The following is a 23632-nucleotide window of genomic DNA, read 5'->3' as shown; positions in this document are numbered from 1 at the left end:
GCCGATTTTCCGGACCTCTTCTGCCTTCTGGCTCTGTAAGGGGGCCGGCGGCGCGGCTCTGGGACCCATCCAAGCTGGGCCTGTGATCGTCCCTCTGGAGCTAATGTCCAGTAGCCTAAGAAGCCCAATCCACTCTGCACGCAGGTGAGTTCGCTTCTTCTCCCCTTAGTCCCTCGATGCAGTGAGCCTGTTGCCAGCAGGTCTCACTGAAAATAAAAAACCTAAACTAAAACTTTCACTAAGAAGCTCAGGAGAGCCCCTAGTGTGCACCCTTCTCGTTCGGGCACAGAGATCTAACTGAGGCTTGGAGGAGGGTCATAGGGGGAGGAGCCAGTGCACACCAGATAGTCCTAAAGCTTTCTTTAGATGTGCCCAGTCTCCTGCGGAGCCGCTATTCCTCCATGGTCCTTACGGAGTCCCCAGCATCCACTTAGGACGTTAGAGAAACTTTCTTTCTAGCAAGCTCAGGAGAGCTCACTAGGAGCACCCAGCTCTGGCCGGGCACAGATTCTAACTGGGGTCTGGAGGAGGGGCATAGAGGGAGGAGCCAGTGCACACCAGATAGTACCTAATCTTTCTTTTAGAGTGCCCAGTCTCCTGCGGAGCCCATCTATTCCCCATGGTCCTTACGGAGTTCCCAGCATCCACTAGGACGTCAGAGAAATTCTGGAATTAACAACTCAGTGATTTACAAATATATATGGACGGATTCAATCTGATGTGGAAATTTACCGCACTGAGAAAAGGTAGCCTCGACTTTTACGTCTGGGGCTTTTCAATTACAGTCCCTTTTCCTCATGCAGTACAGTAAATTACCCAGTAATGGGAGTAAACCAATAGAATCCGAAATAAGTTCTCAGAACTGTGGGTTCATGCTCAAGCGCAGCCTGTGGGCTATTGCGGGCTCTAATTGAATAGCTACAGCAGATCAATAAGCACGCAGTAAATTTACCACAGCTAATTGAATTCAGCCCATAGTGTTAAAGAACAAATGTGCTAAAAATAAGAATTTACTTACCGATAATTCTATTTCTCGTAGTCCGTAGTGGATGCTGGGGACTCCGTAAGGACCATGGGAATAGCGGCTCCGCAGGAGACTGGGCACAAAAGTAAAGCTTTAGAACTACCTGGTGTGCACTGGCTCCTCCCCCTATGACCCTCCTCCAAGCCTCAGTTAGGATACTGTGCCCGGACGAGCGTACACAATAAGGAAGGATTTTGAATCCCGGGTAAGACTCATACCAGCCACACCAATCACACCATATAACTTGTGATCTAAACCCAGTTAACAGCATGATAACAGAGGAGCCTCTAGAAAAGATGGCTCACTACAGCAATAACCCGATTTTTTGGTAACAATAACTATGTACCAGTATTGCAGACAATCCGCACTTGGGATGGGTGCCCAGCATCCACTACGGACTACGAGAAATAGAATTATCGGTAAGTAAATTCTTATTTTCTCTAACGTCCTAAGTGGATGCTGGGGACTCCGTAAGGACCATGGGGATTATACCAAAGCTCCCAAACGGGCGGGAGAGTGCGGATGACTCTGCAGCACCAAATGAGAGAACTCCAGGTCCTCCTCAGCCAGGGTATCAAATTTGTAGAATTTTACAAACGTATTTGCTCCTGACCAAGTAGCTGCTCGGCAAAGTTGTAAAGCCGAGACCCCTCGGGCAGCCGCCCAAGATGAGCCCACCTTCCTTGTGGAATGGGCTTTTACAGATTTTGGCTGTGGCAGGCCTGCCACAGAATGTGCAAGCTGAATTGTACTACAAATCCAACGAGCAATAGTCTGCTTAGAAGCAGGAGCACCCAGCTTGTTGGGTGCATACAGAATAAACAACGAGTCAGATTTTCTGACTCCAGCCGTCCTGGAAACCTATATTTCCAGGGCTCTGACAACGTCTAGCAACTTGGAGTCCTCCAAGTCCCTAGTAGCCGCAGGCACCACAATAGGTTGATTCAGGTGAAACGCTGAAAACCACCTTAGGGAGAAACTGAGGACAAGTCCTCAATTCCGCCCTGTCCGAATGGAAAATCAGATGAGGGCTTTTACAGGATAAAGCCGCCAATTTTGACACGCACCTGGCCCAGGCCAGGGCCAACAGCATGACCACTTTCCATGTGAGATATTTTAACTCCACATATTTAAGTGGTTCAAACCAATGTGACTTTTGGAACCCAAAAACTACATTTAGATCCCAAGGTGCCACTGGAGGCACAAAAGGAGGCTGTATATACAGTACCCCTTTCACAAACGTCTGAACTTCAGGGACTGAAGCTAGTTCTTTTTGGAAGAAAATTGACAGGGCCGAAATTTGAACCTTAATGGACCCCCATTTCAGGCCCATAGACACTCCTGTTCGCAGGAAATGTAGGAATCGACCTAGTTGAAAATTCCTCCGTCGGGTCCTTACTGGCCTCGCACCACGCAACATATTTTCGCCAAATGCGGTGATAATGTTTTGCGGTTATATCTTTCCTGGCTTTGATCAGGATAGGGATGACTTCATCCGGAATGCCTTTTTCCTTCAGGATCCGGCGTTCAACCGCCCTGCCGTTAAACGCAGCCGCGGTAAGTCTTGGAACAGACAGGGTCCTTGCTGGAGCAGGTCCCTTCTTAGAGGTAGAGGCCACGGATCCTCCGTGAGCATCTCTTGAAGTTCCGGTTACCAAGTCCTTCTTGGCCAATCCGGAGCCACGAATATAGTGCTTACTCCTCTCCATCTTATAATTCTCAGTACCTTGGTTATGAGAGGCAGAGGAGGGAACACATACACTGACTGGTACACCCACTGTGTTACCAGAGCGTCTACAGCTATTGCCTGAGGGTCCCTTGACCTGGCGCAATACTTGTCGAGTTTTATAAACATGTGGAAGACTTCTGGGTGAAGTCCCCACTCTCCCGGGTGGAGGTCGTGTCTGCTGAGGAAGTCTGCTTCCCAGTTGTCCACTCCCGGAATGAATACTGCTGACAGTGCTATCACATGATTTTCCGCCCAGCGAAGAATCCTTGCAGCTTCTGCCATTGCCCTTCTGCTTCTTGTGTCACCCTGTCTGTTTACGTGGGTGACTGCCGTGATGTTGTCCGAATGGATCAACTCCGGGTGACCTTGAAGCAGAGGTCTTGCTGAGCTTAGAGCATTGTAAATGGCCCTTAGCTTCAGGATATTTATGTGAAGTGATGTCTCCAGGCTTGACCATAAGCTCTGGAAATTCCTTCCCTGTGTGACTGCTCCCCAGCCTCGCAGGCTGGCATCCGTGGTCACCAGGACCCAGTCCTGAATGTGCGGCCCTCTAGAAGATGAGCACTCTGCAACCACCACAGGAGAGACACCCTTGTGCTTGGTGACAGGGTTATCCGCTGATGCATCTGAAGATGCGACCCAGACCATTTGTCCAGCAGGTCCCACTGGAAAGTTCTTGCGTGGAATCTGCCGCATGGGATTGCTTCATAGGAAGCCACCATTTTTCCCAGAACCATCTCATTGATGTACTGAGACTTGGCTCGGTTATAGGAGGTTCCCGACTAGCTCGGATAACTCCCTGACTTTCTCCTCCGGGAGAAACACCTTTTTCTGAACTGTGTCCAGGATCATCCCTAAGAACAGAAGACGAGTCGTTGGAATCAGCTGCGATTTTGGAATATTGAGAATCCAATCGTGCTGCCGCAACACTACCTGAGATAGTGCTACACCGACCTCCAACTGTTCCCTGGATCTTACCCTTATCAGGGAATCGTCCAAGTAAGGGATAACTAAAATTCCCTTCCTTCGAAGGAGTATCATCATTTCGGCCATTACCTTGGTAAAGACCCGGGGTGCCGTGGACCATCCATACGGCAGCGTCTGAAACTGATAGTGACAGTTCTGTACCATAAACCTGAGGTACCCTTGGTGAGAAGGGTAAATTGGGACATGAAGGTAAGCATCCTTGATGTCCCGAGACATCATGTAGTCCTCTTCTTCCAGGTTCGCAATCACTGCTCTGAGTGACTCAATCTTGAATTTGAACCTCTGTATGTAAGTGTTCAAAGATTTTAGATTTAGAATCGGTCTCACTGAGCCGTCCGGCTTCAGAACCACAACAGTGTGGAATAATACCCCGTTCCCTGTTGCAGGAGGGGTACCTTGATTATCACCTGCTGGGAATACAGCTTGTGAATGGCTTCCAAAACTGTCTCCCTGTCAGAAGGAGACATCGGTAAAGCCGACTTTAGGAAACGGCGAGGGGGAGACGTCTCGAATTCCAATTTGTACCCCTGAGATATCACCTGAAGGATCCAGGGGTCTACTTGCGAGTGAGCCCACTGCGCGCTGAAATTCATTGAGACGGGCCCCCACCGTGCCTGATTCTGCTTGTAAAGCCCCAGCGTCATACTGAGGGCTTGGCAGAGGCGGGAGAGGGTTTCTGTTCCTGGGAACTGGCTGATTTCTGCAGCCTTTTTCCTCTCCCTCTGTCACGGGGCAGAAATGAGGAACCTTTTGCCCGCTTGCCCACGAAAAGACTGCGCCTGATAATACGGCGTCTTCTCATGTTGAGAGGCGACCTGGGGTACAAACGTGGATTTCCCAGCTGTTGCCGTGGCCATCAGGTCTGAAAGACCGACCCCAAATAACTCCTCCCCTTAATAAGGCAATACTTCCAAATGCCGTTTGGAATCCGCATCACCTGACCACTGTCGTGTCCATAACCCTCTACTGGTAGAAATGGACAACGCACTTAGACTTGATGCCAGTCGGCAAATATTCCGCTGTGCATCACGCATATATAGAAATGCATCTTTTAAATGCTCTATAGGCAATAATATACTGTCCCTATCTAGGGTATCAATATTTTCAGTCAGGGAATCCGACCACGCCAACCCAGCACTGCACATCCAGGCTGAGGCGATTGCTGGTCGCAGTATAACACCAGTATGTGTGTAAATACCTTTTAGGATGCCCTCCTGCTTTCTATCAGCAGGATCCTTAAGGGCGGCCATCTCAGGAGAGGGTAGAGCCCTTGTTCTTACAAGCGTGTGAGCGCTTTATCCACCCTAGGGGGTGTTTCCCAACGCACCCTAACCTCTGGCGGGAAAGGATATAATGCCAATAACATTTTAGAAATTATCAGTTGTTATCGGGGGAAAACCACGCATCATCACACACCTCATTTAATTTCTCAGATTCAGGAAAACTACAGGTAGTTTTTCCTCACCGAACATAATACCCCTTTTTGGTGGTACTCGTATTATCAGAAATGTGTAAAACATTTTTCATTGCCTCAATCATGTAACGTGTGGCCCTACTGGAAGTCACATTTGTCTCTTCACCGTCGACACTGGAGTCAGTATCCGTGTCGGCGTCTATATCTGCCATCTGAGGTAACGGGCGCTTTAGAGCCCCTGACGGCCTATGAGACGTCTGGACAGGCACAAGCTGAGTAGCCGGCTGTCTCATGTCAACCACTGTCTTTTATACAGAGCTGACACTGTTACGTAATTCCTTCCAACAGTTCATCCACTCAGGTGTCGACCCCCTAGGGGGTGACATCACTATTACAGGCAATCTGCTCCGTCTCCACATCATTTTTCTCCTCATACATGTCGACACAAACGTACCGACATACAGCACACACACAGGGAATGCTCTGATAGAGGACAGGACCCCACTAGCCCTTTGGGGAGACAGAGGGAGAGTTTGCCAGCACACACCAGAGCGCTATATATATACAGGGATAACCTTATATAAGTGTTTTTCCCCTTATAGCTGCTGTATCTTTAATACTGCGCGTAATTAGTGCCCCCCCTCTCTTTTTTAACCCTTTCTGTAGTGTAGTGACTGCAGGGGAGAGCCAGGGAGCTTCCCTCCAACGGAGCTGTGAGGGAAAATGGCGCCAGTGTGCTGAGGAGATAGGCTCCGCCCCCTTATCGGCGGCCTTATCTCCCGTTTTTCTATGTATTCTGGCAGGGGTTAAATTCATCCATATAGCCCATTAGCTATATGTGATGCATTTTTTGCCATCCAAGGTGTTTTTATTGCGTCTCAGGGCGCCCCCCCCCAGCGCCCTGCACCCTCAGTGACCGGAGTGTGAAGTGTGCTGAGAGCAATGGCGCACAGCTGCAGTGCTGTGCGCTACCTTGTTGAAGACAGGACGTCTTCTGCCGCCGATTTTCCGGACCTCTTCTGTCTTCTGGCTCTGTAAGGGGGCCGGCGGCGCGGCTCTGGGACCCATCCATGGCTGGGCCTGTGATCGTCCCTCTGGAGCTAATGTCCAGTAGCCTAAGAAGCCCAATCCACTCTGCACGCAGGTGAGTTCGCTTCTTCTCCCCTTAGTCCCTCGATGCAGTGAGCCTGTTGCCAGCAGGTCTCACTGAAAATAAAAAACCTAAAACTAAACTTTTCACTAAGCAGCTCAGGAGAGCCACCTAGTGTGCACCCTTCTCGTTCGGGCACAAAAATCTAACTGAGGCTTGGAGGAGGGTCATAGGGGGAGGAGCCAGTGCACACCAGGTAGTTCTAAAGCTTTACTTTTGTGCCCAGTCTCCTGCGGAGCCGCTATTCCCATGGTCCTTACGGAGTCCCCAGCATCCACTTAGGACGTTAGAGAAACATACAGTTTAGCAACCAATTAGAGATTTGCATTATTTATTATTATTAACAGTTTCTTATATAGCGCAGCATATTCCATTGTGCTTTACAATTAGAACAACAGTAATAGAACAAAACTGGTCAAAAACAGACAGACAGACATAGTGGTAGGAAGGCCCTGCTCGCAAGTTTACAATCTATAGGGAAAATTTTGGTACTTACCAGGTAAATCCTTTTCTTTGAATCCATAGGGGGCACTGGAGTACTCTTGGGATATGGACGGCTTCCGCAGGAACAGGGCACTGAATATTTAAATTTAGAACTCTCCACCCCTCCATATTCCAGAGTACCTCAGTGTTTTTTACTGAGCCGAACAGGAGCTATAGAGAGGTTGACAATGGAGAATTACATATAACATAACGGACAACAAAAAAGTTGACACATAACGTTACTGACAACTAAACAGTTGACACCATAACCGATAGAACTTGATAATTTGAACCAGTCGGTGAGAGTGTGTTACCATAAGATCCCCTGAACTTACCACAAACCAGGTAAAACTGCTCTGGGTGGGCGTCCAGTGCCCCCTATGGATTCAAAGAAAAGGATTTACCTGGTAAGTACCAAAATCCTATTTTCTTTTTCATCCACTAGGGGTCACTGGAGTACTCCTGGGATGTACCAAAGCTTCCCCCGTGGGCGGGAGAGCTGTTTGGCACCTGTAACAGTAGGCGGCCAAAGCTAGATGCTGATGCCGCAAACGTATCAAACTTGTAAAAGCGCACAAACGTGTGCACTGATGACCATGTAGCCGCACGGCAAAGCTGCGTCGTAGAAGCCCCACGACCAGCTGTCCATGAAGTTCCCACAGAACGTGTGGAATGAGCTGTTACTGATGTAGGCGGCTGTAACCTAGCATGAAGGTAAGCCTGTCGTATGGTCAGTTATATACATCTGGATAAGGTCTGCTTAGAAGCTGGCCAACCCATCTTGGCAGCATCATAGAGAACAAACAACGTATCCGTCTTACGAACTGTAGACGTTCTGGATACATAAACGCGTAATGCGCGTACCACATCCAAAGTTCCAGAATGTTCTGTTAACACAGGAACTACGATTGGTTGATTGATGTGAAAAGATGACACTACCTTTGGTAACAAAGCGGGATTCGTCCGAAGTTCCGCTCTGTCATCATGAAACAACAAATACGGTGGCTTGCATGACAAGGCACCCAAATCTGAAACACGCCTTGCTGAAGCTAAGGCTACGAGAAAAAATGTTTTCCAAGTGAGAAACTTAATATCCACTTGTTGTAAGGGTTCAAAATATGAAGACTGTAAGAAATCTAAAACCAGATTCAAGTCCCATGGCGCTGTAGGTGAAATGAATGGAGGCTGTACTCTGAGGACACCTTGCAGAAAGGTGTGTACAGACGGCAATAGAGCCAATCGTCTTTGAAAGTAAATTGACAAAGCAGATACCTGCACCTTTAGTGTAGATAAATGCAGTCCTCCATCTAACCTCGTCTGTAGAAATAACAAAAGACGGGATAACTTGAAAGATGATGTCGGAAACTTCTGAGCTTCACACCAACCTATATAGGCACGCCAAATTCTGTAATAATGAGCTGCCGTAACTGGCTTCCTAGCTCGTAACATGGTTGGTATAACCGATTCTGGAATGCCCTCTCTTCTTAAGAGGGCGGTCTCAACAGCCACCCCGTCAAACGCAGCCGCGCTAAATCGGGGTAAAGGAACGGACCCTGTTTTAACAGGTCCGGACGTAGTGGGAGCGGCCAAGGATCGTCTGCGAGTAGTCCGCGGAGATCCGAGAACCAAGCTCTCCGTGCTAATGAGGCGCCACTAGTATGACTGTGGCGGACTCTCTTTTGATCCATTTTAGCAACAGAGGGAGCAGCAGAAACGGTGGAAACAGATACACGAGGCTGTACGGCCACGCGATTGTGAGAGCATCCACCGCCACTGCCTGTGGATCTCGCGTTCTGGACACATACTGGGGCGTTTGGTGATTGTGGCGAGATGCCATCAGGTCCACTTGAGGGTAAAACCACCTCTGGACCAACATGTGAAACACTTCGGGATTTAATGCCCATTCTCCTGGATGAAAATCTCGACGGCTGAGATAATCCGCCTCCTAGTTGTCCACTCCCAGAATGAACACTGCCGACAATATCACTTGGTGATGCTCTGCCCAATTGAGGATTCGAGCTACTTCCCGCATTGCCATGCGGCTTCTCGTTCCTCCTTGTTTGTTGATGTACGCGACCGCCGTCGCGTTGTCTGACTGCACCTGGACAGTCTGAGACCGAAGCATGTGCACTGCTTGTCGTAGCGCATTGTAAATTGCCCGGAGTTCCAGGACATTTATCGACACCAATCTTTCGTGATCCGACCAGAAACCCTGGAGCTGACAATTTTGAACTACAGCTCCCCAACCTCTGAGACTCGCGTCCGTCGTTAGAATTATCCAATTCCAGGCGCCGAACCGTTTCCCTGCGGTTAGATTGTGTACTTTGAGCCACCAGAGTAGAGATACCCTGGCCCGTGGCGACAACCTCACCCTGTGGTGAATCTGCAGATGCGAGCCCGACCACTGTGCGAGCACATCCAGTTGAAAAGGACGTGAGTGAAATCTTCCGAACTGAAGCGCTTCGAAAGCCGCCACCATTGTGCCTAAGAGGCGAATGCATAAATGTACCAAGACGGTGCGTGGCTTGAGTACTAATTGTACCAGATGACGAATAATCTGTACTTTCTGTTCTGGTAGGTAAATTCTTTGATTTACCGTATCGAGAATCATACCTAGGAATTGAAGTCGTTGAGACGGAATTAGATGTGATTTCTTGAAGTTGACAATCCAACCGTGCTGAACTAGTACATTGTACGTTAGCAACGCATGTTGGAGGAGCATCTGTTGAGACGGAGCTTTGATGAGCAGATCGTCTAAGTACGGAACTATTATCACTCCCAGGGATCTGAGATGAGCTATCATCACAGACATCACTTTGGTGAATACCCGAGGCGCTGACGAGAGGCCAAACGGTAGAGCCTGAAACTGGTAATGGTTCTGCCGTATCGCAAAACGCAAGAACCTCTGATGAGGTGGCCAAATCGGAATGTGTAAGTACGCATCCTTGAGATCTAGCGCAATCATGAATTCCTGTGGCTCTAAACCTGCAATTACTGACCGCAGAGATTCCATCTTGAATCTGTAGTATTGAACCTAAAGGGTCTCAATCAGTATGTCACATACTGATTGAGACCCTTTAGGTTCAATATTGGCCTGACGGAGCCATCCGGTTTTGGTACCACAAACAGACTGGAATAATAACCCTGACCTTGTTGTTGTGCAGGGACCGGAATCAAAACTGCTGAATCCAGCAGGGACTGAATGGCAATTTGCAGAACCGCCCTCTTGTCGTCCGACAGAGGCAGTCCTGTCTTGAAAAACCGCAGTGGCGGGAGACAGTCGAACTCTATTTTGTAACCTTTTAACACTAAATTACGGATCCACCCATCTGTGGATGTCTGGAACCATGCCAAATGGTACGTTTGAAGGCGTGCTCCCACAATTGGAGATCCAAGATGGGCTGGGAGCCCGTCATGCCACTGGCTTGTCGGTGACCTTAGCGTCCTGACGACTGGTGTTGGTTTGGTGGAAACCACATCCTCGACCTCGTCTACCAGGCGTGGCTGTTCCTCTACCACGGCCTCGAAAGGGCTGAGGTCTAAAGGATTTGAACGCCGGGCCAGAGTATTTCCGTCTAGGTACCGTTGGAGGCAATGGTAGGAAAACAGATTTTCCTCCCGTGGCCTCAGAAATCCATTTGTCCAATTCAGGACCAAACAATTTCTCGCCACCATAAGGTAACGCCTCTATACCTCTTTTGACCTCTGCCTCCCCTTGCCAAGAACGCAGCCAGAGTGCTCGTCGTACTGTAACTAGCGACGAAGAAATACGAGAAGTGAACTGACAGACGTCAGTAGAAGCTGTACATAGATACTCAGCAGCTTCACAGATTTGATCAGCAAGAAGTATAAGGTGATCGTCATGTAGGGCAGACTTGAGTTCTGTTATCCATACTATTAGCGCCTTAGTGACTCAAATGCCAACCAACCCAGGTCTAAGCAGCACTCCTGCTGCTATATACATGGAATTTAGCATAGTTTCTATTTTACGGTCTGAAGGGTCTTTAAGCGTAGTAGCAGTTGGTACTGGTATGGTTAATTTCTTTGTAAGTTTTGACACAGACGAATCCACCATTGGCGGATTCTTCCATGTACATGTTACCGACTCTGGAAACGGGTAACTAGACTTAAATCTGCGAGGTATAGAAAACCGTTTATCTGGATTCTTTCGTGTTTCTACTAACATCTTATTAAGAGATTCCGAAATAGGAAAACACATTGGAGATCTCTGTCGTTTAGTAAAGACGACTTCATCATTTTTCAGAGGCTCCTCAGTTTCTGTAAACTTCATAGACTGACGCACCACTCTGATGAGATTATCAATACCTGGGCTGTTAAAATCATCACTATCTGACTGCTGGTCCACTTCGCCCTCCTCACCCTCATCTTGCGCAGTGAGGTCTGGCATGGAATCGTCAGAATGCAACATAGCAGAAACTGGTAAATCATAAGACATATGAAATTTATCCCGTCTACCCAAAATGGATTTGGACTTTTGGCAAGGCTGAGACGCCTCCGGTAGTTCTGGCGGTCTCACCCTAGACTCAGATCTTGCCGCTTCCCGCTCTTGTCGAGCGGCGGCCAATTCTGATTGCAACCCAGCCATTACATTTGTTAGCATAGCCCATGGAGGGTCCGGGGAGGAAACCGGCTTTAAAACCGGAGCCAAAATTGTATTCTTAGCTGAATTCACAAAACATACTGTACAAGTGGTAGATCCATCCGGTAACACACTATTACAGACATTGCAGTGAAACTGCTTTTTTGCTTTTGCTGGTGCCTTACTCATTATGGAGACAGACAATACAATATACAAAGACAGACAACTTGCACGACTCAGTAAAATAGTACTAAAGTGTCTATATATATATATATATATATATATCTGGCCAAGTGCAGTGAACGTGGCCCGTACTATATGAAATCTGATCCCAAATTCCCACTAACACCCCTGCGCCTCCGGTGGAGTAGAGATGTAGTACAGGAACGTTCTGGAATCACAACAGGAAGAACAGGAAGCATGGATAAAGTGGCCACCATGCCATGCTTACAGTTAAAATCACAGTACAGGTTTACTTTGCAAAACAGATATAACCGGGGAATAATCCTGTTAAAAAAGGCTTAATAGCCTATGCTGTTATATAACCCATGCAGCGTTCATACTGCTGCTGCTTATGGGCACACTTCTCCCCCCTTGTGTGAGACTCCCCCCCCCCCCGTGCTCCGTGTACCGCTGTCTATTCCAGCGGGGAGCGGGTACACGGAGCCAGGGCTTACATGACTGAGCTATCTGCTCTGATTACGGGGAGCGAGGTAGAGGAAGCCGGGGAGCGCGCTCCATAGAGCCGTGGAGCGGCGTCTACAATGTGTAGCAAATGCGGCCGGTGCGGCTCTGTTAGCGGCGGGATTGAGCGGGTTCGGCATCCGCTCACAAGCTCCTCACATAGCGGCGGGCGGTGCACATAGCGGTGGGCGGCGCTTCACCGTGCAGTGTCCCCACACAGCGGGGCGGCAGCGTGAGCTGACCGCCCCGTCCCCAACATACCTGGACGCCTGTGGTGAGGGGCTATGACGGGGCTTCTTCTGCAAGCTCCGTCCAGCCTTTCCTGCAGGTTGTCTGCACTTGGCTGTGAGGGTGCTCTTTTAGAGAGGACCGACACGCCAGTAGCTGCTTGTAGCAGCTTCCGCTATCCCGGACCCTCGCCTTTTGGAAGGGGGGAAGGAATGTGGAGAAAGTGAAAAAGAAAAATCAAATATATATATAAAAAAAATATATATTATTCAAAAGAAGTGTGGTTGAGCTCCACACAAGCCTTGTTGCTACATCGAGCACAGAAAAAACACTGAGGTACTCTGGGATATGGAGGGGTGGAGAGTTCTAAATTTAAATATTCAGTGCCCTGTTCCTGCGGAAGCCGTCCATATCCCAAGAGTACTCCAGTGACCCCTAGTGGATGAAAAAGAAATAGGCATTGATACACAAGGATAGATGCTACCTCAGTGATTTTCAACCTTTTTTTACTTGTGGCACACCAAACAATATTTTAAAATTGCCAAGGCACACCATCAGTTCCCCACAGAAAAAAACAACAACACATTTTCCCTCACAGTAAAAAATACAACACAATATATTGGCCTACACAGAAAAAGCAATCACATTGCTCCCCACATAAATCATGTTGCTCCCTACATAAATCCTATTGCTCCCCACTTAAATCAATCACATTGCTCCCCACATAAATCATGTTGCTCACACATAAATCAATCACATTTCTCCCCACATAAATCCTATTGCTCCCCACATGAATTATTCACATTATCCCCCCCATAAATCCATAAATCCTTATTCTCCCCACATAAATCCTATTGTTCCCCACAGGAGAAATCAAATAACAAATATTAGCCCCTACCGGTCAGCTGTCCCCCTCCCTGTCTCTCAGTGGTGGGAGTTGTTCATAGTGGAGTGCTGCGAATACTGAGAAGCGGGCGGTCGGGTGGACAGGTGTGGATGTGGGTGGGCAAGGAAAGCTGTGTATGCAGGCGGGAACTGGAAGATGTGTATGCAGGTGAGTGGGGTGGCTGGGTGGTGAGATGCAGTGTCCGTGACCTATGATATCACACCGCCGCGCCCTCAAGGCACAGGTCACGATCGTTGCACGACTGATCTTCTAAGAGAAACCTGGGCCACACTTCACTCTGAAGATGCAGGAAGCTGCTCTGGCTCCGTGGCACACCTTGTAACTGGTCGCGGCACACTAGTGTGCCACGGCACACTGGTTGAAAAAGCCTGTGCTACCTATTGCATAATGATCCACCAGATTGCTAGGTTCTTAATGGGTTGTATGATATGATCACCCAGCAATGTTGGAAGACAAAATGTGAGGTTATGTGTACTGTATTGCTTAAGATGAACTGAGCAAATGTATAGTTGATTTGGATTGCTGCACATTTTCATTATTCTAATATGTCCAGTATGCAATGACCTCTTGCATATTATATTAACATGGAATGTTATGTAGAGTACAGTATTAAAACAGGGCACCACCAATAATGAACTGGATCACACTGTGGCAATGACAGACTTAAGAGTATCTATCTATTCATATGATATGAACTGCACAGAACTCATTCACTGTATATTTTATTAAATGTATTTTTGCCTTTTTTCTACAGGCCTGCTGATAAATTAACAAAAAAAAAATGTTTAACAAATGGATTTCCACTACCCATGTTTGAAAATTGTTACCAAATCATCAAAATGTCAAAGAGCTTAGGAGTAAAAATAGTAACATGAAAAAATAAACTTACTTGGCTTTGTACTGAATTTGATCCACTCCAATAGTTCTTCCTGAGCTATGTTGCTAAACTCTCCTTTTATGCTCATTTGACTTTGAATGTTGCTAATTCCTTGTATTGACATCAAGATCAATATGACAGTGACAAACAGAGGAAGACGGACTCTGTTGTTGATCCACCCAAAGAGCTATAAAGTTACAATTATAAAAATTATAAAATATCTACTAATGTAAAGAATTGACCACATAACACAACAGGTAATATACTGTATATAACAATAGATCTGCTATTTTTTAGTTAAGTGTTTTGAGATGGAAATCTTGCAGCATAATCATATATTCTTTCAAAATATAATTTTTATTTAATTATATAAATACATTTTCTGTTTCGTCTCAAACTTCCCTCCTTCCCTCCCTTTTTACCTTAAAGCCCCTCCTGGAGCATCCACATAAAAAGTGACATAAAAGTTTTATACCATTTACGGTTAGAGTAGTGCTATTTTTCAGCAGGGATGATGTTTCTGCACATCTCATTATGTCAGATTATGGTCTGGAGGAGATTGAAGGGTTTCGGATTTACCAGTTCGGGCGCTCTGGTGGAGGTGCGGGCTGCTGGCGCTGGGGCAAGCTATGCCCCCTATGTACACTGCACCCCCCCCCCGGCATATACTGCCCCTATATACATACTGCACCCTCAAACACCTATATATAGTGCCCACTATGTACAGGGAACGTCCCTCCTCCATATACCGCATACTGTGCACCCCCTCCTCCATATACTATGCTACAATCCCTGGTTACTTGCTATCCCTGGACTCGGCGACAAATAGCAGCAGTATCCAGGAAACGGGTGCAGGAACCACCAGACGGTCCTGCTGAAGTCCGAGTGGAGGCACCGGGGACACGTGTGGCCACTTACCGGCAGGGAGGGGGGGCTTGAAACAGTCTGGCAGGAAGGGGTGAGATCCTGTATGGGGTGAGATCATGTGTGGGGTGAGAACTGCGGTGATCAGGTGGAGCGGTTGGCGCTGGCGCTGCAGATGATGTGGGTGAGGAGGCAGGTTATCAGCTCAACTGCCTTTTATATACTACCCGCCGGTGGAGGAGTGGGATCCTGTGCTTGCTCCTCCCACACCCCACACAGTCCATGTCCAGAACCCTCCGGTCAGCTGCTGGTGGCTACTGATGTCCGCTACCACCAGACTGAGCAAGAGCTGTGTGGGGATTGGTGAGCTTACATGTGCTAGCACCTGTGTATATAGTGCAACATCATTATAGCCGGCACTTACCACAGGGTCTATGCAAGAAAAGTGCTCTGGTGCCTTCCCTCTGGGATTGACGCCCATCTATGTACCAATTTCCAATAAGGCGGTACTCAGGATTCTTAAAGGTTACAATACAGAAAGCGGTGGTTTATTATAATGTTTCGGGGTACGGCCACCCAGTCATGTGTGTGTGTCCTGATTCATTATTATGAATATCAAAGCCGTTAAGGTTAGCTGTCACATTGGGCATATTATGTGGCAACACTAACCCCACATGATCATTCTGAGCCAATATACATTATGTTTTAAAGACAACATCTTATTGGCAGTATGTGTGATGATTATCATACTTTCACAGCTGATCAGAACATGGCTACTGTAACTTCAAACAATCATGTAAAATGCTGAAATAGAACTATCTGTAGATAAAATACTTAGCTATGTGTTGTTTATTTCGAGATCTGTTTAATGTGCAAGACAAGGATTTGGAGCATTTTTAACCCTTATTTTTTGGCACCCATTTTATTCATCCTGTCCTATTAGAAAAATAAAGCTTAACCTGTGTTTTAAAAGAATTGAACTTTAAAAACAGTTTTGAACAGTAAAAAGTATTTACAAAAGTTTTAAGTGAAAGACGTCTGCTGTAATAGCATTGATTTTATCAGTTTCCAAATGTGAGACTAATATAAGAAGATGATGTACTTTCACATCTTCACTACCAATCCACTTCATAGGAGAGAGAAAAGAATGAAACCCTGTATTTAAGATACTAGACTTCAATGTATCTTGTAATTATACTTTAAACAGGAAACATTATATAATTAGTAAAGGTGGGTAAAAATATAAGAAATAATTAATAAAGTTGAAGGTAAAATTAATAGTTAATTAACAGAAATACTTCAAAGTTACAGTATTATTATACTGGGCTGCTGACTGTTACAGTTCTACACAGTGCTCGAAGTGGGCCGGTATACAAAGGTATGGCATACCGGCACTTCTTTGAGCACTGAGTCTGCCTCTGCATCAAGCTCGCCTCTCGCTCCTATGACCGCGGTGCTGCTATTTCAAATCTGCCGCAAATCGGCAGCCAATCAGGAGCGACCTGATTGACTGCCAGTCCATGGCAGATTTGAAATAGTAGTGCCACGGTCATAGGAGCCGCAGTGCCGCCGACCACAGCCTCCTCCTCCTTGCACCACCGCCGCCCTCTGCCTCCTCCTCTGCTACACCGTCGCCGCCCTCAGCCGCGCCGCTGCCCTGCCGCCACCATCAGTCCTTCTCTGCACCTCCGCACCATGCCGACCACAGCCTCTTCATCCACCGCATCACAGCATCCTCAGCACTGCCGCTGCTAAATAGGTAATCTTACCCTGCTGCCTTACTCTTTCCCTAGTCCCTACTGTATGCCCTTGCTGTCCCTCTCTCTGTCAATCTCCCAGTGCCTACTGTCACTTACCCTCTCCCTATGTCCCTGCTGTCACTTTTCCTGTCCCTCTCCCTATGTCCCTGCTGTCACTCTCCCTGAATGTGCTATAATGTAAATTTCTGCTCATACCGTGTGCTAAAATGTGAATTTTGCTTATACCGCGCACTATAATGTGAATTTCGGCTCATACCGCGTGCTATAATGTGAATTTCGGCTCATACAGCGTGCTATAATGTGAATTTCGGCTCATACCATGTGCTATAATGTGAATTCCGGCTCATACCGTGTGCTATAATGTGAATTTCGGCTCATGCCGTGTGCTATATTGTGAATTTTCGGCTCATACCGTGTGCTATAATGTGAATTTTGACTCATTCCGTGTAGTATAATGTGAATGTCGGCTCATACCGTGTGCTATAATGTGAATGTCGGCTCATACCGTGTGCTATAATGTGAATGTCGGCTCATACCGTGTGCTATAATGTGAATGTCGGCTCATACCGTGTGCTATAATGTGAATGTCGGCTCATACCGTGTGCTATAATGTGAAAGGGGCACCAGTACTAGATAGTATAAGGGGTCCTCCAATTGTGGTGCATGATGTGTTTAAGAGGTATATGGTGTGGTAAACTACACTGAAGCACAGAGCCCCCTTTTGAGTGGGCACGGCCTCTTTTCAGGCGCGCGCGTGCATAACTGCAACCTTCACTTTTCCATACCCCCACTTCGACCACTGTATATATATATATATATATATATATATAAATCACACACATGCATACATACATGCATGCATACATAAATACATGTGCATACACATATAAAATAAAGTTGGTTGTTAGCTTAATCTTAAATTGTAGTGCAGATTCCTTGAAAGCAGTTTTAGGAATAATATTGTGGGAAAAAAAAAACAAGTACGTACCTGTTTGGAGCATAAGAGAGAAGCCATTACGCACATATGGGGTGTCAAAAACAACTTCAGTCTCATAATTAAAATAGCAAGGACAGCGAATGCCAATAGCTGCAGTACATGATATACCAGCTGTAAAAATGAACAAGCCTTATTTACATGACATACATTTAATGCTCTGTGACAAAGTAGTAAATTATTGCATTAATTGAAAAACACAATATTATTTAATTATTTACAGACTATAAAATTGTAAAAATAAGTTATGTTTTCTGCATTATGAGCCATTATCAAAACATGATTTAAATAACATTATATTCCCCTTCTATGCACTGCGGACCATCTGTGGCTCCTTACAAATAACGATAATGAATAATCCACAAGAACTAATAAGATATAACATATGATCACATAAGTACAAGTCAAACTAATGCTAGCCAAACATGCTACAATATCTGGAGCAACATCATTAAACAGGCCCAGTACTAAAGTCATGCACATAAAGTAATTGAAACATTTAAAATAATGCTGCACCAAGAAAAATTAAATCTGTAAAACCCATAAAAACCCAAAAAATAGGGGAGGGTTGAAAATAAGATTTTACTTACCGATAAATCTATTTCTCGTAGTCCGTAGTGGATGCTGGGACTCCGTCAGGACCATGGGGATTAGCCCTGTCTCCTGCGGAGCCGCTAATCCCCATGGTCCTGACGGAGTCCCAGCATCCACTAGGACGTCAGAGAAAATAAGATTTTACTTACCGATAAATCTATTTCTCATAGTCCGTAGTGGATGCTGGGACTCCGTCAGGACCATGGGGATTAGCGGCTCCGCAGGAGACAGGGCTAATCCCCATGGTCCTGACGGAGTCCCAGCATCCACTAGGACGTCAGAGAAATAGGAATTTAATACCTACAGGTAATTCCTTTTCTCGTAGTCCATAGTGGATACTGGGGAACTGTACTTTAGTACCATGGGGTATAGATTGGGTGCATTGGAGCTTGGCACTTTAAAACCTTTAGTGTGTCTATGTGTGCTGGCTCCTCCCCTCTATGCCCCTCCTACCAGACTCAGTCTAGGAAACTGTGCCCGAGGAGATGGATTGGTTACGGTCATTAGATCGACACAACTTAGGTCGACACTCATTAGGTCGACAATGCCATTAGATCGACATGCATTAGGTCGACGGGTCAAAAGGTCGACATGAGCGTTTCAATTTTTTTCATTTTTTGGATGTTTTCATACTTAACGATCCATGTGATACGATTGAATCGGTAGCGGAGCGAGGCACCTTGCCCAAAGCACGGTGAGCGAAGCGAGCCATGCGAGGGGACACGGTGCACTAATTTGGGTTACCCGTCACTTTACGGAAAAAAAATGACACCAAAAACAGTCAAAAATGTCAAGTCGACCTTTTGACCTGTCGACCTAGTACATGTCGACCTAACGCCCATGTCGACCTTCAGTGGGTTGACACAACGACCCATACCCGAGACGGACTTACCATGAGTGAAGAAACAGGTACAACAGCGATGAGGCACTAAGCCAACACACAACCACAATCAAAAAGGAAGGCGCTAACTCGAACAGAAAATAGCAACACCAACCAAACCAGGATAGCAAAGCTATTCCAACAACATAAGGGGACCGCAATGGCGGCCCAACCAAATACTTACCCAGGTAAGCAGGAAATCGAAGCACTGAGGCGGGCGCCCAGTATCCACTACGGACTACGAGAAAAGGAATTGCCGGTAGGTATTAAATTCCTAATTTCTCTTACATCCTAGTAGATACTGCGGAACTGTACTTTAGTACCATTGGGAAGTCCCAAAGTGGGAGAGTGCTGAGACCCCTGTAAAACCGCCTGACCAAACTTAAAGACATGCTTGGCCAAGGTGTCGAACCGATAGAACTTAACAAAAGTGCTCGAACCAGACCAAGCAGCAGCTCGGCACAACTGCAAGGCCGAGACCCCCGGGGCAGCCACCCAGGAAGAGCCCACAGACCTCGTCGAGTGGGCCTGAATAGATGTCAGCAAAGGCAAAGTCGCCGAAGTATAGACCTGTTGAATGGTCACCCTGAGCCAACGAGCATTTGATTGCTTAGAAGCCGGATGACCAATCTTGGTGGCATCATAAAGGACAAACAGCGAATCAGATTTCCGATGACGAGCAGTCCGTTAGACATAAATCTTCAGAGCCCTCACCACATCCAAGGACTCTGGACCAACGGAAAGCGTCAGACAACACCGAAACCTCAATGGGTTGATTCACATGAAAAGCTGACACCACTTTTGGCAAAAACTGAGGTCGAGTCCTGAGTTCCGCTCTGTCTTCATGAAAAATGAAATAAGGGCTCTTACAGGATAAGGCCCCCAATTCAGACACATGTCTGGCAGACGCCAATGCTAATAACATCACCGTCTTCCAGGTAAGAAATTTCAACTCCACCCTGTGTAAGGGTTCAAACCAGTCTGATTGAAGAAAGGACAGCACCACATTGAAATCCCACGGAGCTGTGGGAGGTACGAAGGGCGGTTGCATATGAACAACTCCTTTTAAGAAAGTTTGTACTTCCGGCAACATGGCAAGTTGTTTCTGGAAGAAAATAGAGAGCGCCGAAATCTGCACTTTGATGGAGCCTAAACGTAGGCCCATATCCACTCCCACATGCAGGAAAAGTAAAAAACAACCAATTCTAAATTCCACGGGAGAAACCTTTCTACTTTCACACCAGGAAACATACTTTTTCCAGATACAATGATAATGTTTAGCCGTAACCATCTTCCTGGCCTGGACCATAGTGGAAATAACCCTGGAGGGAAGACCTTTTCTTGCTAAAATCTCCCTCTCAACTTCCAAACCGTCAAATGAAGCCGCTGTAAGTCTGGATAGATGAATGGACCTTGTTGAAGAAGATACTTTTGAAACGACAGAGTCCAGGGATCCTCCAGAGCCATGGTTAGTAGGTCCGAGTACAACGCCCGTCAAGGCCAATCCGGGGCAATTAGAATTGCTTGAACGCTTTCCCTTCTTAGTCTTTTTAGAACCCTTGGGATTAGAGGTAGAGGAGGGAACAGGTGCACATACTGGTACGTTTATGGTGTCGTCAACACGTCCACTGCTACAGCCTGCGGATCCCTTGTTCTGGAACAGTAACATCATAGCTTCTTGTTGAGACGAGAAGCCATCAGATCTATCTGCGGACAGCCCCACTGGTGAATTAACTGTTGGAACACCTGGGGATTTAGGCACCATTCATCCAGATGCAGGTCGTGTCTGCTGAGGAAGTCTGCTTCCCAGTTGTCCACTCCTGGAATGAATATGCTGAGATGGCATTTGTGTTGCCTCTGCCCAGAAGAGTATTTCTGACACTTCTCGAATTGCCGCTCTGCTTATTGTTCCCCCTTGTAGGTTTATGTATGACACCACCGTGGCGTTTTCTTATTGAACCTGGATCACCTGTTCTTTCAGGAGATGGGAAGCTTGCAGAAGAGCATTGTAAATTGCCCTGAGTTCCAGGATGTTTATCGGTACAGCAGATTCCTGAATTAACCATATCCCCTGGAACTGGGCCCCTTGGGTCACAGCCCCCCAACCCCGGAGGCTGGCATCCGTTGTCAGTAGAATCCACGAGTGGATACTGAAATTCCTGCCTTCTACCAGGTGAGGAACTTGTAGCCACCATAATAGAGAAATCTGGGCTTTCGGAGATAAGGTCACTTCTTGATGCATGTGAAGGTGAGACACCGACCATTTGTCCAGCAGATCCAGCTGAAATGGCCGGGCATAAAATCTGCCGTATTGGATTACCTCATAAGCAGCAACCATCCTGACCAGCAAGCGGATGCAAAGATGTATGGATACCATGCGAGGACGGAGCACTGAGCGGACCATAGCCTGGATAGCCAAGGCCTTGTCCATCAGCAGAAACACCTTTAGAAACACTGTATCCAGTATCATTCCCAGGAACTGAAGATGTTGGGTCGGTTCCAGGTGAGATTTCTGAAATTTTGGATACACCCATGATCCGTAAGCAGGCGAGTCGTCAGATTAATGCTGTGCAGTAGACGCTCCCTGGACACAGCCTTTATCAGGAGATCGTCCAAGTAGGGGACTATGTTGACTCTCATCATGCGCAGTTGCAGCATCATCTCCGCCATGACTTTGGTGAAGACCCTCGGAGCTGTGGATAGGCCAAAGGGTAAGGCCTGAAACTGGAAATGGTCATCCAATATGGCGAACCTGAGGTAAGCATGATAAGGGGGCTTACCTACACATGGGAATGTGTAGTGTGAATACCAAATTGCTTTCTAACAAATATTTAAAATGCCCGCTCTAATATATATTGTAAACGCCTGCACCTCTTATTACCATGTGCCATAAATGTGCGCTATACATAGCAAAACACTGCATCCCATAAGAGAAAACAATATACCCACACATTATCTGAGTTCCAAAGCTCATTGATGTATATATTTGTTATTAAAAGGATATGGATTCAATATATTACAATGTACAGTATACCTATAGTTACATAGTTACATGGTTACAACAGGCCAGCATACCATACAATTTCCTCAATGCATCTTATATCTCTCTCTCTCTGCAAATAAATACAGGAACCGGAGTAGAAGCACCTCCATCAGCGTCTGGGAAAAAACAGCAACTGGGAACTGTGTGTCTCTGTAATGTGTTATCTAGTTTTGGTGGAGGGAACTCTCATATTCATGATGAGTCACTACTCTGTTCGTATGCTAAACAGGTTCAGCCTTGAAGACAACAAAAGGGGCTGGCCTGAGCTTCCTGTCCACTACATGTTTCTGTAAATGTCTATTGTTCTAATAAAAGTGATTTTAGCTTTCATACGGTCACAAGCCAGAGGCGGCGTTCGCCGCGCTTACCCCTGCGTGCTTGCTGGTCTGTGTTGCGGCCTCCGCCTTCGGTGGTCCACGGGCTCCGGCGTCTGGCTGGCGCGGCTCGCGGTGGTTCTCCGGGGCAGGGGCACCGCCATGACACCCGGCATCACGTGGGCGGGGAGCAGGTGACGTCATCAGTCTGTTCCGCCAATCCAGCGGAGGCGGGAGATTCAAAGTCAGACGCCGGGCAGAGCCTCGGTGCCTGAGTATCGTCTCTTTTCTGAAGTGGATGCCAGAGCTCCCGTACGCAGTGTGTTTTCCAGCAGTTATACTCCTGTGCACCTAGCATTCAGGGTACCTTCCTGCAGCACAGTCTCCAGTGATCCGAGCACCTAGTGTGTTCCTCTGCAGTGCAGTTGCCAGCACTCCCTGGATTCAGCAAGGCCTGCGGGCCGAACCAACCTTAGTGCTTCCAGCGTTCAGTGTCATTTATCATCGCTCACAAGTTCTTCATTCATCAGTGTCTTTAAACACCGCTCACCAATTCTTCAATCATTCACCTGATAAAGCCTAATGATATCCTATATTAAACACGCTAAAAGGTTAAGAGACTCAGTACGCTATTGGAGTATGTGGTACCGTAAGGGTACGCACTTAGCGTAGCGGACGCTTAGCCGTGGACGAGACGCACGAGCGGCACATTCGCTCACGGCTTAATGCGTAGAGGCAAGCACGCTATAGGCTGCCGATTACCGTAACGATACGCTATCAGCGTAGCGGATGCTCGAGACCACGAGGAGATCACAAGCGGCGCTGACGCACACAGAGTTAAACCTTTATAACTATACCATGAATAATGTACTTATACTGTAAACCTTTGTGCAGTGTTAGGGTGTAAATGCAACACAGTGTAACCTTGTTAGTTTAAAAGCTGTATGAGCGACTCTTACGCTCTGAGAACCCTTTAGCAATATAATAAACACTCAAATACCGGTCTAAGGGTCTAACACCTTTTAAGGGAGAGAATGAACGTTCAATCGCAAAAGAATACACAATACAAGTTATACACTACCAAACTAACATAAAATACC

General features: G+C 46.8%; 1 protein-coding gene across 2 annotated transcripts in view; it reads right to left on the bottom strand.

Annotated features, from left to right (window-relative positions):
* Positions 1-23632, bottom strand: part of DPY19L1 (dpy-19 like C-mannosyltransferase 1) — a 595286-nt gene that overhangs the window by 84690 nt on the left and 486964 nt on the right. For both annotated transcript variants that reach the window (XM_063922533.1, XM_063922534.1), the window contains 2 exons: positions 17696-17815; positions 14096-14270 (listed from right to left, as the gene is read on the bottom strand). In XM_063922533.1, coding sequence (XP_063778603.1) covers positions 14096-14270; positions 17696-17815 — 295 coding nt within the window. The remainder of the gene's footprint in view (positions 1-14095; positions 14271-17695; positions 17816-23632) is intronic.

Source organism: Pseudophryne corroboree, chromosome 5, assembly GCF_028390025.1.
Source record: "Pseudophryne corroboree isolate aPseCor3 chromosome 5, aPseCor3.hap2, whole genome shotgun sequence".
Classification (NCBI taxonomy): Eukaryota; Metazoa; Chordata; class Amphibia; order Anura; family Myobatrachidae; genus Pseudophryne; species Pseudophryne corroboree.
This window is presented reverse-complemented; position numbering and strand designations above follow the sequence as displayed.